Below are 17,213 nucleotides of genomic sequence, written 5' to 3' on the forward strand. Positions count from 1 at the left end.
TTGTACAAATGAGGGTACTTTCTAACCTCTTCACACAATCTCTCGTCTATATAGGCCTCCATCATCGCTGTAGCTCGCATGTGTTCCGGTCTGTTCTGTTTATGCACAGTGTTGCAATTGCTTTCAGTTGAATGTAGCTAAAACTTGCCACTATATGTCGCTAGATGACATCACACTTGTGAGTCCACTGATCTATATTAATATAAATAGATCAGTGGGAGTTACAGAATCTAGATAAGGTTTGCAAGAAGTTGCTAGATTTGTAGCTAAGCTTTTGAAAAAAGTGGTGGGGAAGTCGCTAAATCTAGCGACAAAATCGCTAAGCGCTGTTATGCAGGTTTTCTTTGACTGCCTTTTGAATTAAGGCCCCCAGGCAGGGTTGCCAGGTTTTCACCTTAAAACCTGTCCAATTGCTCCTCAAAACATTTTAGCAGGGTCCCACGGTAAAAATCATGTTTTTGGCAGGACTCCACAAGTCAAATTGGCATTCCAGTGGGTAAATATCACTTTATTTTGAGTCGATTTATTTTGACCCGCGGACTTGGCGACACTGCCCCTTGGACATGGTCGCCACCTTGTGTATAAACTAATTACTGCAAAAAAAAAAAAAAAAAAGTGCATGTGCATGTGCAACCTGCATAAAAAGTAAATTGTACACAACAAGTGAAGTATACTTTGGGGTTAAAGCTACATATGAGCTCGCTCAACAGTAGATTAATATAAACGTGACATTACGGTGATTGTTCCACTAAAACATTAAGTGCTCTGTGCGAGCTGCCGCGATCTCAGAAAGTGCCTAGACGCAAAATAAAATCGCATTGGTAAAAATGATTTACTTGGTTAAAATATTGGTTAAAATATTTACTTTATACAATTGAGGGCATAGAGGTCAAAGAAAAACTGGATAATTTTATTACAACACATTTTTAACAACATCATATAGAATATGACAATTGACACAAAATTGTATTACTTACAAATGGCCAAAAATCAATCCTTAGACAAACAAAATAGTCTAAAATATGACGGATATATCAATAAACATTTACTTCAGAGAAACAGCGGGCGCGCCCAAATGTAACGGACGTCGCCCCGCGCGCGCGCGCTCTGAGACGTGTGACGTGTGTACGTGCGCGCTCCCGTGCGGAGGAAGATGGCGGATGTTTGGAGTGAGGAGGTTCATGAGAGCAGCTGATAAAGAGAAACACAAACAACAGCAGAAAAACAGAAGAAGCGCGCGGACGAGAGACGGACAGAGCGTCCAGCAGACAGGTAAATCCACGCGCGTCAGTCTCGCGCCGCTCACAGCGTCATCCTCAGCGTTAGACGCGAATGAACCGGCTGTTAGCGCTCAGCTAATGAAGCAGCTGCTGAAAATACTCTGAATTTACTCTAGTAAACACGCCTGATGCGGTGCACGAGTGAATGTGTGGAGTTATGCTGTACTGTGATGAAGATCAGATCAGAGAAACGCTGACACACATCCAGAAACACTTCTGTTGTTATAAACGACACTGTCATGAAGTTCACCGTCACAACTGCTTAATTCATAAATGCTTGCTTTTTAAAGAGATTATTGCAGAAGCATTTCAAAAAATTAAAGTGTAAAGTTATTAAGGTCTAAGTTTACTGTAAAGCAAATGTACTGAACTAAACATTTTTATTTTATTCAAAATTTGTTTTATTAAATAATTTGGTCTTTAGAAATGCTAGAAAATCAAAACCTTGTCTGACCAAATTTAAAGTTGATATCACAAAATTGATGTACCGTTTCCAAGGTAACGCAATTTCAAAACGCTTTTCACAGAATGAATTTATGATAATTATTAAAATATGCGATAGTGGAAAAGCAGTTTTAAATGTTCGCAATCCTAAAACCGGTGCGGACGATCAGTCACATGACCTCTGATGTTTCCCCCTCAGATCCGCACACAGACAGACAGCGTCATGTCTCGCTGCTCAGACGGTGAAGACAGCTGCCTGGTTGCTATGGACACAGAAGAGGGCGGGGCTCCAGCGGGCGGGGGCGGGGCCAGCGCTCACAGCATGGGCGAGCTGCCGGAGGAAGTGCTGGAGTACATCCTGTCCTTCCTGTCGCCCTACCAGGAGCACAAGACGGCCGCACTGGTGTGCAAACAGTGGTACCGCCTCATCAAAGGTCAGGTGACCCTCTACACGATCAAGGGCCGTTCACACCGAGAACAATAACGAGGTTTTATAATGGCAGAGTCACTATAACGACACAGACGAACGATATCACTGGAATCACTGTCATAACAATTTTTTTTTAGCTGATGAGCGATTAAAACACTGACAGCCAATCAGAATCCACCCTGATTTAAACAGATAGCGCATTTAAAGAGACAAATGACAAAACTGCAGAAAAAAAAATAGTGTTATTGTCATAGTTACTAGGGCTGGGTAAAAAATATTGATTTCTCGATTTTAATCGATTCTCATTTTTACGAACTGATATCGATTCTTAAATCCCAAGAATCGATTAGTCTAGTCTAGTATATGTAGCTCCTCCCATCCAATAAATCACAATAATCTTTGTTACTTTTGATATGAAGCAAAGTCTCAGATTTCAAATGACGTCCATCTTATTATGAGATTCAGAAAATAAATAGCGTTTTGGCGCTGTTTAATGTGGCGTGACAGATTGCTTTAGTGCCTCAGTTAAAGAGAAGCATGTGATCATCCTCTCCTCCGCTTTAATACCAGTTACAGCGAAATAAACATGAACATCTGAAGGTATGTTAAAATATACAGTACAACTTACTGAAATCCGTATCATGTCTCGTGTAATCGCTCAATCAGTGCTTCAACCTCAATAAAATAGCTTCAGTGTCACGTGACGTCACATTTACCTCAGAAAAACACATTCAGTGACCATAAACTCATTAGTCAGATAGAAAAGTGACTCTAGAAAGATAAATATAGCTATGCACCGTTACATATTCATTAATGTTCTTCAATATTTAATGCACGTTTGAATTAATACAGCATTAGCTGAGAGATTTTTCCTCTCGAAAATGTGCCATGTGCTGAAACTGAAATACTACATCCAAAATAATCGAATCAAATCGAATCATGAAAATTGTGTCAATACCCAGCCCTAATAGTTAGACTTGTAGTTATATAGTTATCATTGTATTTATGTTTTTAGTGTGGCACTGATGCGCTGTGACGGTCATGTGACACTGAGATGATCAGACTGTCTGCTGTGAATGTGACACAGGAGCAGGAAATCTCACCTGTCTGTGAATGACCCTCTAAACACCTGACCGTCTCTGTGTGTGTGTCTCTCTCAGGTGTGGCGTATCAGTGTTACCATGGTTTCCTGCGGGCCATTCAGGAGGGAAACATCCAGTGGGAGAGTCGCACCTATCCGTATCCTGGAACACCCATAACACAACGTTTCTCGCACAGTCAGTAACGCCAAACACACACACCGTACACACTCACACACACACTCAAACACACACACACCAGTTTGATGTTCAGCACTGTGTGAATCTGCTGAACTGCTTCAGAATTTATTTTTTTAAATGACTCTTTTGAACCAGTTCTTTCCAAATGAATCACAAGTTATCAGTTTGAATCATTCTAATGAATCACTCACTGATGGGATGAATCTTACTGTGAAAGATGAAGATTTGACTGTTCCTGAAGATGCTGGTTGAGTGACGGCAGGTTGTTGTGCTGCAGGTGCGTGTTACTACGACTCCAATCAGTCGATGTACGTGTTCGGCGGCTGCACTCAGAGCAGCTGTAACGCGGCCTTCAACGACCTGTGGCGTCTGGACCTCAACAGCAAAGAGTGGATCCGGCCGCTGGCGTCAGGTCAGACAGAGTCCCGCTGCAGCGCTCCGATGGGAGGCGTTCACTCGCTCACGCTCTCTCTTGTGTCGTTGTTCAGGCTCGTACCCGTCGCCCAAAGCCGGAGCCACGCTGGTCATGTACAGAGATCTGCTGGTGCTGTTCGGCGGCTGGACGCGGCCCAGTCCGTACCCGCTGCACCAGCCCGAGAGGTTCTTCGACGAGATCCACACCTACTCGCCCTCCAAGAACTGGTGAGAGACGACGATCCGTCACATGATCAGCAAAGAACACGCGTCTAATCAACTGAAATCGTTCAACTATAACAGTTTAACAATTCCTGTGTTTTGATTTAATACAGCTTTATCATCAAAAAATTTAATATTTTTTGATTTCATCAAATTTGAACAATTCTATAATCAAATGAAAATACTCAGTTTATTTAGGCAGTAACCCCGCCCCTTTCTCTCCCGCAGGTGGAACTGCATCGTGACGACTCACGGGCCGCCGCCCATGGCAGGCCACTCGTCCTCGGTGATCGGCAGCACCATGGTGGTGTTCGGAGGCTCTCTGGGCGCGCGGCAGATGTACGTATGACGCTCTGAACGCCGCGGTCAGCTGACGCACGCGTGCTTCATGATGTGTGTTTGTGTCTCAGGAGTAACGAGGTGTGGCTTCTGGATCTGGAGCAGTGGTCCTGGTCCAAACCCGCCGTCAGCGGCCCGTCTCCTCACCCGCGCGGCGGCCAGTCTCAGGTAACTCACGCTCTTCAGTCTCTCCGCCGCTTCCCATGATGCCTCTGAAACTGATGCGCTCACTGTGTCGCCCTCAGATCGTGATTGACAGCGAGACGCTGCTGATTCTGGGCGGCTGCGGCGGGCCCAACGCTGTGAGTATCTGCTGTGTAATGAGCGGGAGATCGACCTGCATCAGTGCTCCATGTCAAAAAGTTGATAAAAACATTGAATCCAATATTTGTTGACATACAACCAGAGATTTATAAGCGTGTGTGTGTGTGTGTGTGCAGCTGCTGAAGGACGCCTGGCTGCTGCACATGAGCGCCTCCAGCTGGACGTGGCAGCAGCTGCGGGTGGAGAATGAGGATCACGGGGCGCCCGAGCTCTGGTGTCATCCGGCCTGCAAGGTGAGCGAGACTTCCTGTGTTTGAGGAAGCACATGTGATTCAAATTTATTCACTCATCCATGCTACTGGTTTTATACCACATCTGTTATATTTAATAGTTAATTCACACTAATAATTTAATAACACTGTTCAGATCTTAAAATGATCAATCATGCAGTTCATTACAATGTTGTGTTGCCTACATTTATTTAATTTCAGCATATACAATTTTTTTTATTGTTTCATTTACTTTTAGACAAAACAATACTGAATTTTAATAATATTGGGCATTTATTGATTATCAATCAGCTTATTATATCTGCTATTATTTTGATATTGTTGCATCCCTATGAATAAACAATCATAGATTTGAATTTAATTGTATATTTTTTATTTAGTTATTAATTGATAAACAGTTTCCTATAAAATGGAAGATGATTTTTATTTCACAGAATTCTCTGATCCATCCATTAACCAACTGTTTTGATGGCTGTTACTTGTATTAAAGGGTTAGTCCACCCAAAAATGAATGTCTGTCATTAATTACTCTCCCTCATGTCGTTCCACACCCGTAAGACCTTTATTCATCTTCAGAACACAAATTAAGATATTTTTGATGAAATCCAAGAGGTTTATGACTCGTCCATAGACAGCAAAATAATCAACACTTTCAAGGTCCAGAAAGGTACTAAAGACATCGTTAAAACAGTCATGTGACTGCAGTGGATCAACCTTAATGTTATGAAGAGACGAGAATACTTTTTGTGTGCAAAAACAAAACAAAAATAAGGACTATATTCAACAATCTCTTCTCTTCCCTGTCATTATCTTACGCAGGTGACGCAGTAACACAGTGAAGCTTCTGTGTTTACATCCGAATGCCGGCTCAGAATTGGCCGAAGCTGATCACGTGATCAGCACGAGGCATGAGTTACACTGATGCAGGAGTCGGCCAATAATGAGTCAGCGTTCTTACATAAACACGGAAATGCAGCACTGCGCCAGCTATGTAACAGACGTATTCTCGTCTCTTCATAACATTAAGGTTGAACCACTGCAGTCACATGACTGTTTTAACGATGTCTTTAGTACCTTTCTGGACCTTGAAAGTGTTGATTATATTGCTGTCTATGGACGAGTCATAATTTTGATTTCATCAAAAATACCTTAATTTGTGTTCTTAAGATTAATGAAGGTCTTACGTTGTGGAACGACATGAGGGAGAGTAATTAATGACAGAAATTCATTATGGGGTGAACTAACCCTTTAAAAGAGTCCGTTCATATAAAAACACTCATTTGAGAAACTGAATAATTGGACATCAGAATTAATGATGTAATTGTGTCTGTTGCAGAACTAGTGTTGGACTATAAAGTTTCTCTGTTGTTTGACTGTTTAATTATTAATTCAATCATTTCCACTTGATATTGTCGTGAACGATTTGTCCATGTGTTTCATTTTTAATCTGTTGATTTTAATCAAAATGTCATAACCTGATCTTCCAGTGAAACGACTGACATCTCCAATCATCTCGTCCTCTTAAACTCCGCCCCTTTCTTACAATCCACTGCAAGTTCACATTCAGATCCACCTCCTTTTGAGTGCCACGCCCCATTTTCGACATCCAATGAATGGACAGAAATTTAGTCCTAGGTTTAAATCACTGCATCTTCAATATTCACATTAGCTCATGTCTCTCTCTGTCTCTCTCAGGTGGGTCAGTGTGTGGTGGTTTTCTCTCAGGCGCCGTCGGGTCGAGCTCCTCTCAGCCCGAGTCTCAACTCTCGGCCGTCCCCCATCAGCTCTACACCCGCCCCTCTGGGCCCGGACCCACCCTCTCTGCGCTCGCAGTCTCCGGTGCGCAGCGGCGCGGCAGGCGTGGTGCTGGGCGCGGTCGAGGAGGCGCCCTGTGTGAACGGTCGCTGGGGAACCCTGCGGCCGAGAGCGTCGGCTCGAGCGCGGGATGGCAGTCCGTCGTCGTCTCAGCAGCAGTCGCCCTCGCGAGGTCCTGACAGCCCGCCGCTGCTCAACGGCTCGTCGCCGTCCCCCCGCACCAGCCCCGTCCAAGTGGCGTCCCCGCCCACACGGCCACACGCACCAACAGACTACAGCTGGGACGCCGATCCGCTCAGCTCCAACGGGCTGCACACGCCTCCGCAGGCCGCGTCGCCACGCACCCCTCCGGGCGCCGTTTCTCCCGCCGCCCTGCGCCGAGGTCTGGAGGCCGTCAAAGCCTCGTCATCGCTGCCAACCTCGTCCTCGCAGTCCCAGCCTGCCGCTTCCGCGTCCGGCGGCACCCCTCCCGCCTCCTCCAGCCCGCCGCAGGCCGCAGCGGCTGACGGACACTCCATCCCGCCGATCGCGCGCCGGCTCGGCCACCACCCGCCGCAGAGCCTGAACGTGGGCAAGCCGCTGTACCAGTCGCTCAACTGCAAACCCATGCAGATGTACCTGCTGGACATTTCTCGTGCCAAGTCGGACGGTGTGGTGTCGTGGAAGGTGTACGGGAGCGGCGGTGCGCCCAGCGCCGTCACGGGACCGCCGGAGACCAGCCTGCACACGGTGGTTCAGGGGCGCGGAGAGCTCATCATCTTCGGCGGCCTCATGGACAAAAAGCAAAACGTCAAATATTACCCCAAAACCAACGCCTTGTACTTCGTCCGCGCGAAGAGGTAATGGAGGAACGCGAGCCGACGCGACACGGACAGGAACGACTGCTGCCCTTACACTAATTTACCTTAAAATACAGCTCAACACATATAAAGGACACTCAAACATAGTTGTTGTTTCAATTTATGAGTGAATGAATGATGTTTTTGCTATGTGCTCTGCAAGTGTGTGTGCGTGTGTGTGTGTGTGTGTGTGAGAGAGAGAAATCTAGAAGGGAATGTTTTATCGTTTCTGTCGCATTTCACCCTCAGAAACGCTGATCTGACTGAAGGAAACACGATTGTAGGACGAACCGATGAAATGGACCTTTTTTACCGCTCTTTCAGCCTGCATTGTTTACATTAAACGTGTGTGTGTGCGATGGTGCTGTTGAGGGAATGAGACCGTGGATTGTAAACGGAAATAAAGAAAGTTCTCCATGTCTTAATTCTCTGATGTAATGTTGAGTGCGTTTTTACGATCTTTACTGTAACGGAATAAAGCCGTGACGTCACCTGATCTGCTTCTCAAACCGTCTCAATAGAGGGTATGTATCAGGTATGTATCGACATCACTTTCCCGCCGGCGCGCTCCCTCAGCTGGACTGAGTGGCAAAAGAACCTGCTTCATGACTGGATTTAATAGAGGAAAACGCGAGTAAAACAAAAGATTACACTAAAGGTTGGACTCGAAAGTGTTCCTTATGACATGTCAAATCCATGCATATTGACATGCAGCCAGGAATCGTGTTTCCTGGTATTTATTATATATACCTGATTTGACGCCGGGGAAATACATAAAGCAACTCTGCCTGTGAATATTTTATGTAACTACAATATAGGTAGGTTTAAATCCGAGTAATAACTTATATCAATGTTATATCGTCATACTGTCCAGCCCTAAAACTTGTATAGTTTTTGTCAGTGTTTATATAAAACACGATATTATGCAGAATATAAGATGGTAATTGATGATTTGTCAACACAATATATAACAATACAATATATACGGTATGATTTTACCTCAAAAGCCAACATTTTGACAAAATGATAACTGCAATGTTTCTCTGCTGGAGTTCAGCTGTTTCTGTGAATTGCAGCGACATTTGCTTCTTTTTTCTGTAGCTTTCGGCAGTCTGTACCTCAGATTTTGTGTCAAAGCTATTTGTACGGTCAATCGCAAAGCTTTGGATGTGTTTTGTGTGTTTTTCGCGGCATTTACGTCTCTTGCCACTCAGTGGGCGTGACCGCGGTCATAACGGGCGACGGTGACGTCACGTGCATACCCTCTATATTTCTACACACTAGATTTTGAATGTCATTATTATTGTATTTTAAGTTTATGTGTTTAAAAATTACATCAGCTTTTATTTTATTTTAATTGGCTTCAGCTGAAAACGTTGAAACCTGACATTCACAGAGAGTATTAATTATTGGTATTATTTAATATATTCCTCACAGTTGAGTGAATCTTAATAATGTACTTACATATATGCGCTTGTGTGTGTAACTGCAGAGATTTATACCCATTTTTTGTCCTGGATTTGAGTCAAGAATGCGAGTTTAAGATCGGCAGCGGAACTTTAGTCCGGATTTCACCCGCATCATTCACCTTTAACCCATTTGAATCCAGTCTGTGGTGCTCCGACGGGATTGGCTGTCTGCTGGGGAGGCTGTGAGGTGCCGGAGGAGCTGCGCGCTGATTGGTCGGGCAGGAGGCGTGGGCGGGGCGGTCTCTGAAGCGCTTCGTGTTTACGAGTGTGTGAATCACAAACAGAAAAGCCATCAGACTCGGTAAGACACGCGTTAATACTGAGGAAATGGTCATGTAAAGTTTATCGTGCGGTTTAATTGTTTGTATGTAGCGTATATTAAACACAAAACATGCTTCGATGATTTCCTGAATCGTATGTCATAAACTTATGTAAATATTATGCTTCATAACATTCTTTCCATGTCAGTATGTTTACTTATGTTTTCAGTACCAGTGTTGTTAGAGGATGACTCGCCATGTAAATGTTCTTTTTTAAATGGAAATGTATTAGTTGTTGATAAATCAACCAGTAAATCAATGACAGTAATTTTTGAACTGTTGCAGATTTGAATCCTGGACACATTCCTGCAGTGTGGAAACATGATAATACGGTATAATGTCACATACGTGAGATAACACACACCGGCAGGATCTACAGTGTGTTTCCAGACATGCCAGTCATGCGGTTCCTAAACTCACCATTCGCCCCGCAGCCCTCCATCGCGCCCGTTGCCCGAGCGCCGCCCGGCCCCGCGCACGCCCCTGGGGCCCTGTGGCTCCCGCTGGACTTCACCCTGGGCGCGCTGGCGTGCTGCGGGGCATGCGTGTTCACCAACCCGCTGGAGGTGGTGAAGACCCGACTGCAGCTGCAGGGCGAGCTGAGGGCCCGCGGCTCCTACCAGCGGCACTACCGCGGGGTCCTGCAGGCGCTCTGGGTGGTGGGCAGCACGGACGGCGTCCGAGGGCTGCAGAAGGGGCTGACGGCGGCGCTGCTGTACCAGGGTCTGATGAACGGGGTGCGGCTCGGGTTCTACTCCTACACGCAGGCCTCGGGACTCACGGATGCCCCGGGAGGGAGTCTGATCGCAGGGGCCGCGGCAGGAGCTCTGGGGGCGTTCATCGCCTCGCCCGCGTATCTGGTAAAAGACTCATTTGCTGAACATCTGTACTGGTGGTGGTGATTTCCCGCTTCTATTCACTAGCTATGTTTCCATCCACCTGTTTTTATGCCCATTTTGGGATCAATTGTGAAAGCAGACCAATCGCATCGCAGCATCTCAAATTTTGGTTTGATTTGACTAAAATGGCTGTAACTCATGAGCAGAATGAGATATTTTCACCAAACTCAGCACGATCGAGATGCAGGCTTGCTTGATAAAACATAATACCATTTTATACATTTACTTAAAGGCCTTAAAGCTGCTCACAGCTGTATTTATTACTGATGTTTTGTGCCAGTTTCACAGAAAGTGACAATATTGTTCTCGTGAACACATGGGATGGAAACTCTGCTTTATTCACAAATGTTTTATGTCTTATTCCAATTTTGTGCACAAGGTAAATTCACAACTTTGGATGAAAACTAGCTAGTGTCATAATCGGTGGGGTCAGCATTGTGTTTCCGTCATGGAATAAAAAAGTGATTGAACTTTTTATCTCGATTCTGACTTTATTTTACCAGAAGTTATAAACTTAGAATTGCAATTAAAAAAGTCTAATTGTTTTAAAGTTTAATTACAAACTTTTTATCTCATAATTGTGAGTTTATTTTTTTAAAATTCTAAGAAAAAAAGTCTGTTTGACATATAAACTTTTTTATTCCGTGCTGGAAACAAGCTTCACACACGCCACACTCCTGGTCCCTTGACTTCCATTGATAAGCATGTGAATGCAGGAGACTGGAAATGCAACGCATGCGAATTTCACTGCATTCCAGAGTTTCAGTTGGGCGAACTCTGCCTTCTGAAGCCATGTGACTAACAGAAGATTGACACATCACGGCGTGACCTTTTAGCTGAATCAACAGAATGCAAGCTTTAAATATGCAGAATTGCAGCATTTCCATTATTGTGGTTGTTTACTGTCTTCATCCGACTCATTTTCAGGAACAAGTAACTGAAGCAGTAACTCGAGCTGTTGTCCGTTTGCTGCTGCATTAATCACTGCAGAGCTGCATACACACACACACACACACTCAGTGTTGACAGTAAGACAGCCGGAGACAGGCTCAAATATCAAAACAGCAGAGGAAGTTAAGTATTTGAGTGTTTTACGACAGACTCAGAGTCAGTGTGTTACAGTGCGGCTGTGATTAGTGTGTGATGCGTTTCCTGTGAAGGTCACACTCTTGTGTGAATTTGTGTAGGTGAAGACGCAGCTGCAGGCGCAGACGGTGGCGGCCATCGCTGTAGGACACCAGCACAACCATCAGGTACAGAGATCTGCGGCACCAGTCATGTGACTCACGTCTCATTCACTCAACACACCTCTCACTGTTCTGCACTGGCAGCCAATCAGAGTTCAGCACACAGAGGCGTGCATCAGCATCACATATTACGGCTGAACTCTGACCGGTCACCAGTGCAGGATTTTTATCAGCCAATCACAGATGAGACGCCATCGTCAGTGTGACGTCATCATGGGTCGGTGATTCTGATCATCGCTGATATCTGATGCTCAATAGTTCATCTGTGGCTCCATGGGAAATCCCTTTCATTAATTTAATGACTTATAATGTGTCTGCAGCCATAAGTTTGATAATATTTATTGATATTGATATTGATATTGATAAGTTTGTGTATATTTGAGTATTTTTGAGTTTGAGTATATATATATTATAAATATATATTGAGTATATATTAGTTTACATATATTTGAGTTTGTTTGTTTTGATTTGAATTTTTTTAGGTTATTTGAGTTGTTTAAATATATGTAGATTTGAGTATATTTGAGTTTAAGTATATATGTGAGTAAATTTGTTTATATGAGTTTGAGTATATTTAAGTTTATATGACTATATTCAAGTTTATCTGAGTATATGTGAGTTTATATAAGTTCATTTGACATATCCAAAAACCACTAGGCTAGTGTTATATATTTTGTCCAGCTGATTACTAACAATATCTCTAATGTTTTCAACTACTTGTAAATCATGAGAAAATTCCCATTCTAAACAGTGACACGGGGCAGTGCAGTCGCCTGTCAATGACGTCGGTTATCCTTTGTTACCGCCTTTACTGACGTAGAAACCACATGACAACAGTGCCGTGGACAAATGCGGAAGTAGAGTCTAGCGTCCAGCAAACCACTAGCTTGCTTCAAGCAGTTCCTTATTTACTTCTTGCACGTTTTATGGTGGATTGTGTTACTTATTTATGGAACATAATTACTGTTTGCCATCTGCCGCTGGTTCTGTCGACAAGGACAGCTCCTGTAAACTCATGACCGGAAAAGCGGAAGCGGCGCCGGCGACTGTGTCATAATAAAAGTCCCGCTGCTCGTGAGGCGTGTGTTGATCGATCGCTCCAGCTCCTCGTTCAGCTCCGCAACACTCGGTCCTGCTCTGCTTCATACTACAGTAACGTTAATAATCGCATCCATGAACATGAGTTCTTCCAGACTCCAATCCCTATTCTTTTGCACCGTCCGTTGAAATGGAGACCACTGCTGCGTCCCAATTCGCATACTATGCATCCTAAATAGTATTCGAAAAAATAATTAGTATGTCCCAAATCGTAGTATGTTGAAATGAGTATTCCAAAGATACCCGGATGGTGTACTTTTTCCGGTTAGAATTCGAAGTGCAGATCCGTGCACACTTCTAACGGCTAATATTGCCCATAACACATTGCGCTGTGGACGAGGATTCGATTAGAACTACAAATACGAATAAAAAGTGTTTAAAAACTACAAACATGACGGACGTGCGAGGTACGACGGTTAAGATAAAGTGGCTTGAATGATTAATAAGCAGTGTCTAACCTGACAAAAAGATATTTATTAAATGTTATCCACATTATATTTCATCTGCAACAGCATTGTGAACTTTTATAACGATGTGTTTGGTCATTAACTTTTAAATGCATCATTATGCAAAGATGAGGAGAGTTCTCTGCATGAAAGACCCATGACTGGCAGATCAACGTGCGACTACATTTCTCTCCGAAACGGTAGGAAAATAAATTTAATTTAAATGTGGAGGATTTTAACTGTGACATGATGATTGACACGGTAGTTTAAACAGTTACAGGTTGAGTAACTAAGCAACAGAATGTCCGTTAAAGACGCAGTTATGACGAGGTAGTATGTCCCAAAACTTGCATACTCTTCTACTACACACTCAAAAGTATGTACTTTTTCTTTACAAAAAGAGTACATACTTTTAGGACGTAGTATAAGTAGGCGAATTGGGACGCAGCACACATGTCCCAAATTTCCGCTCTAAAACTTGGCGTCATCAAACTACGCCTTTGTTTTGAATAGGCTTCTAGCGACCTCTAGCGGAAAAAAATATCACAAATTGTACCTTTAAGTTTAATGGAGTATATTTGAGGTTAAATTAGTTTATTTGACCATATTTGAGTTTGAGTATATGTGAGTATATTTGATTTTATATGAGTATATTTGACCATATTTTAATTTATTTGAGTATATTTGAGTTAAAATATGAGTTTGTGTATATTTGAGTATGTGAATATACAGTATGTGAGTATATTTTATATTTAACTGAGTATATTTGAGTTTATTTGACCATATTTGAGTGTATATGACTGAGTAAATATGAGTTTGAGTATATTTGAGTTTTAATGAATTTATTTGACCATGTTTGAGTTTATGTGAGTTTGAGTATAGTTTTCTAACGGTTGGCGTGTCGTTGTTCTTCAGGGCGTGTCGAGCGCGTTCCTGTCCATCTACCGCCGTGAGGGAGTGATGGGTCTGTGGAGGGGGGTGAACGGGGCCGTGCCGAGGGTCACGGTGGGGTCAGCGGCTCAACTGGCCACGTTCAGCTCGGCTAAAGACTGGGTCACACGCGCACAGGTCAGCACACACACATCTACAGCTGCTCATTAACACACACAGACTTTTGCTATAAAAACCTTCATTTATTGGGTTTATCTTCCTCAACTGGAGGTTTAGTCCTTCAGGAGGCAAACTTGTCCCTAACTGAATAGGTGATAAATGGGACACACATAAATGAAGTGTGTCTGTGTGTGTCTGCAGTGGTTCAGTCCTCACAGCTGCCTCACCGCTCTCATCGCCGCCATGATCAGCGGAGTCGCCGTGACGATCACCATGACGCCGTTTGATGTCATCAGCACTCGACTGTACAACCAACCAGTGGACGAGTTTAAGAGGGTAAAACACACACACACACACACACACACACACATTGTTTACCAAGTATAACATTGCAAAAATAAAAAGAACAAAAATGATTATATAAAATACGAATTTAGGTCTACATTAAATGAAATGCCCCCCGCTGTGTCTCTCTGTGCGTCTCAGGGCCGTCTGTACCGCGGGTTTGTGGACTGTCTGATGAAGGTTTGCGCCACTGAAGGGATTGTGGGTCTGTATAAAGGAATGACGCCGGTGTTTGTGCGTCTGGCTCCTCATACGGTTCTCAGTATGCTCATATGGGACGTCCTGAGACAGCGAGCACTGCTCTACACACACTGACACTCCAGAGCTGTGTGTGTGCGTGTGTGTGTGTGTGTGTGTGTGTGTGTGTGTGTGTGTGTGTGTGTGTGTGTGTGTGTGTGTGTGTGTGAATGATGCTGGAGGACGCTTGTGCTTCATCACACACAGATTCATCCAGATGCTTCAGCTTGAAATGACTCTAATGCAGTTGAAGAGGATCATGGGTTTTACCTCACCAGTGTGTCTTATCTCCGATATAACTGTAAAGACTCTTTGTATTTTTATCATGCATTTGATTAAAGTTTTTACTGACTGACTTCAGTGTGTCTGTGATTATTAGTACAGCTTCAGACTGCAGTTGAGCTCCGAGGTCAGAATTTGCAAATGTTTTCTCAGTTAAACCTTTTTTATCTAAAATACTTGAGAGTTTAAGTGAATATTTCAATCATTTGTCGACACATTCGCACGTGCACGGTTCTGATGTCGGCTAATGGTCACGTGACATGCAGCTAAAACATCTTTTTAGTAATTGTTTTTATTTTGATTGGTTTTAATATAAAACTGTTCATTTGTTGTAATTTTGCATTTTTATGGTTTCATTATATAATCATCTTCATCAACTCACGACTCTGCCCAGCAGCTGCCCAGTTCCAGAAACACGGTGTTAAAAATACCAGTAAAATATGACAAAAGAAACTTTTAAGCATTATACTTTTGTTTATAATCTACAATGTTTCTCTAGGAATAAACGGATCAAAATATAGATGGCTTCGCAAATCCCGCCATTCTGCTCTGAGGTAAAACTTGTTGAATCACGTGACTGGTGTTGCACTGATAGTCAAATCCACTCGCCTCTCGTCGTGTCCTCTCAGTTCTCTCATGGTTCTGAAGTTCTGTGTTGGTTCTGAGGTTCTTTCTTTGATAGTTCTCCGCTGCTGCTGGTTGAAGCTCTCCGCTGTTTCTCCAGCAGGTGGCGCTGCTTATTGAGTCACTGCGGCTGTAAATGTGCCTCTCTGTCCGTGATGTTCTTCTCTCAGTCTTCGAGATGTTGAAGTCAAAGAATAAACACAAACAAGAAGCGACACTCAATAGAAGGTTGCATTGCAGCACCGGCGCCCAGCAGCAGCCCTGCGCTTCCGCCATTCTGGAGTGAAAGCGAGTGTCAGTCCACTAGTTTCTATGGCAACATCAGTACATTAAAGATGAAATCCAACCTGAATGATGACAACACAGAATAAAATATTATCGCTAGTGATCATCAAATCCTTTTAACAGTTTATTTTACACACTTTGTGTTTAAGTCTTCCACTTTTTTCAAAAAACCTTTGCTCTCTAGAAAATTACAATTCTTTAACAGGCTTATAAACACTGAATTATTACCAACATATGAAATTAAATTAAGGACATGCATCAGAAAAATTGGGAATGTTGGACAATAAATATGAATATAACAGCTTGATTTTGTAGTGTTGTCTAATATCCGTTAAAGCAAAAGTGTGAATTATGGGATAACGGACACAGCAATGCATCATGTGTTATAGATCATTATGTTTGTAGCGTGATCCATTAAAACGTACAATACAACCTATTTCAATTCAGACCTAGATATTGTTGCTCCACTAGGTCTGAAATATATTGTTCGCTGCAAACATGATGATCTTAAATGTATTAAAGGTGCCCTAGATTCAAAAACGTAATTTATCTTGGCATAGTTGAATAACAAGAGTTCAGTACATGGAAATGACATACAGTGAGTCTCAAACTCCATTGTTTCCTCCTCCTTATATAAATCTCATTTGTTTAAAAGACCTCCGAAGAACAGGCGAATCTCAACATAACACCGACTGTTACGTAACAGTCGGGATCATTAATATGTACGCCCCCAATATTTGCATATGCCAGCCCATGTTCAAGGCATTACACAAGGGCAGCCAGTATTAACATCTGGATCTGTGCACAGCTGAATCATCAGACTAGGTAAGCAAGCAAGAACAACAGCGAAAAATGGCAGATGGAGCAATAATAACTGACATGATCCATGATATCATGATATTTTTAGTGATATTTGTAAATTGTCTTTCTAAATGTTTCGTAAGCATGTTGCTAATGTACTGTTAAATGTGGTTAAAGTTACCATCGTTTCTTACTGTATTCACGGAGACGAGAGTCGTTGCTATTTTCATTATTTAACACTTGCAGTCTGTATAATTCATAAACACACCTTCATTCTTTATAAATCTCTCCAACAGTGTGTAATGTTAGCTTTAACCACGGAGCGCTATCAAACTCATTCAGAATCAATGTAAACATCAAAATAAACACTGTACTTACGCGATTAGACATGCTGCATGACGAACACTTTGTAAAGATCCATTTTGAGGGTTATATTAGCTGTTAACTTTTTTTTATGTTGTTTTAGGCAAGCGCGAGCTCTTGGGGCGTGGAG

The 17,213-nt window shown here is 43.0% G+C and overlaps 2 protein-coding genes across 4 annotated transcripts; both read left to right on the plus strand.

Moving 5' to 3' along the window:
* Nucleotides 1-1,052: 1,052 nt before the first annotated feature.
* On the plus strand, nucleotides 1,053-8,047 carry fbxo42 (F-box protein 42). Its single transcript, XM_067397201.1, has 10 exons — nucleotides 1,053-1,272; nucleotides 1,924-2,158; nucleotides 3,315-3,431; nucleotides 3,712-3,846; nucleotides 3,923-4,076; nucleotides 4,299-4,409; nucleotides 4,481-4,577; nucleotides 4,655-4,711; nucleotides 4,850-4,966; nucleotides 6,659-8,047. Exons 2-10 carry the CDS (start codon nucleotides 1,948-1,950, stop codon nucleotides 7,619-7,621), a joined length of 1,962 nt encoding a protein of 653 aa, XP_067253302.1. The 5' UTR covers nucleotides 1,053-1,272; nucleotides 1,924-1,947; the 3' UTR covers nucleotides 7,622-8,047.
* A 1,119-nt stretch (nucleotides 8,048-9,166) lies between these two features.
* On the plus strand, nucleotides 9,167-15,151 carry slc25a34 (solute carrier family 25 member 34). 3 transcript variants are annotated; one of them, XM_067397203.1, is made up of 6 exons: nucleotides 9,167-9,387; nucleotides 9,692-10,266; nucleotides 11,493-11,558; nucleotides 14,012-14,164; nucleotides 14,348-14,482; nucleotides 14,633-15,151. In XM_067397203.1, the coding sequence occupies exons 2-6, from the start codon at nucleotides 9,799-9,801 to the stop codon at nucleotides 14,804-14,806; spliced, it is 996 nt and encodes a 331-aa protein (XP_067253304.1). In that variant the 5' UTR covers nucleotides 9,167-9,387; nucleotides 9,692-9,798; the 3' UTR covers nucleotides 14,807-15,151. The 3 variants fall into 3 exon arrangements, with proteins under 3 accessions (XP_067253304.1, XP_067253303.1, XP_067253305.1); XM_067397202.1 differs by lacking the exon at nucleotides 9,167-9,387 and adding an exon at nucleotides 9,410-9,517; XM_067397204.1 differs by lacking the exon at nucleotides 9,167-9,387 and adding an exon at nucleotides 9,424-9,500.
* Nucleotides 15,152-17,213: the final 2,062 nt, after the last annotated feature.

This window comes from Chanodichthys erythropterus, chromosome 10 (genome assembly GCF_024489055.1).
Source record: "Chanodichthys erythropterus isolate Z2021 chromosome 10, ASM2448905v1, whole genome shotgun sequence".
NCBI lineage: Eukaryota > Metazoa > Chordata > Actinopteri > Cypriniformes > Xenocyprididae > Chanodichthys > Chanodichthys erythropterus.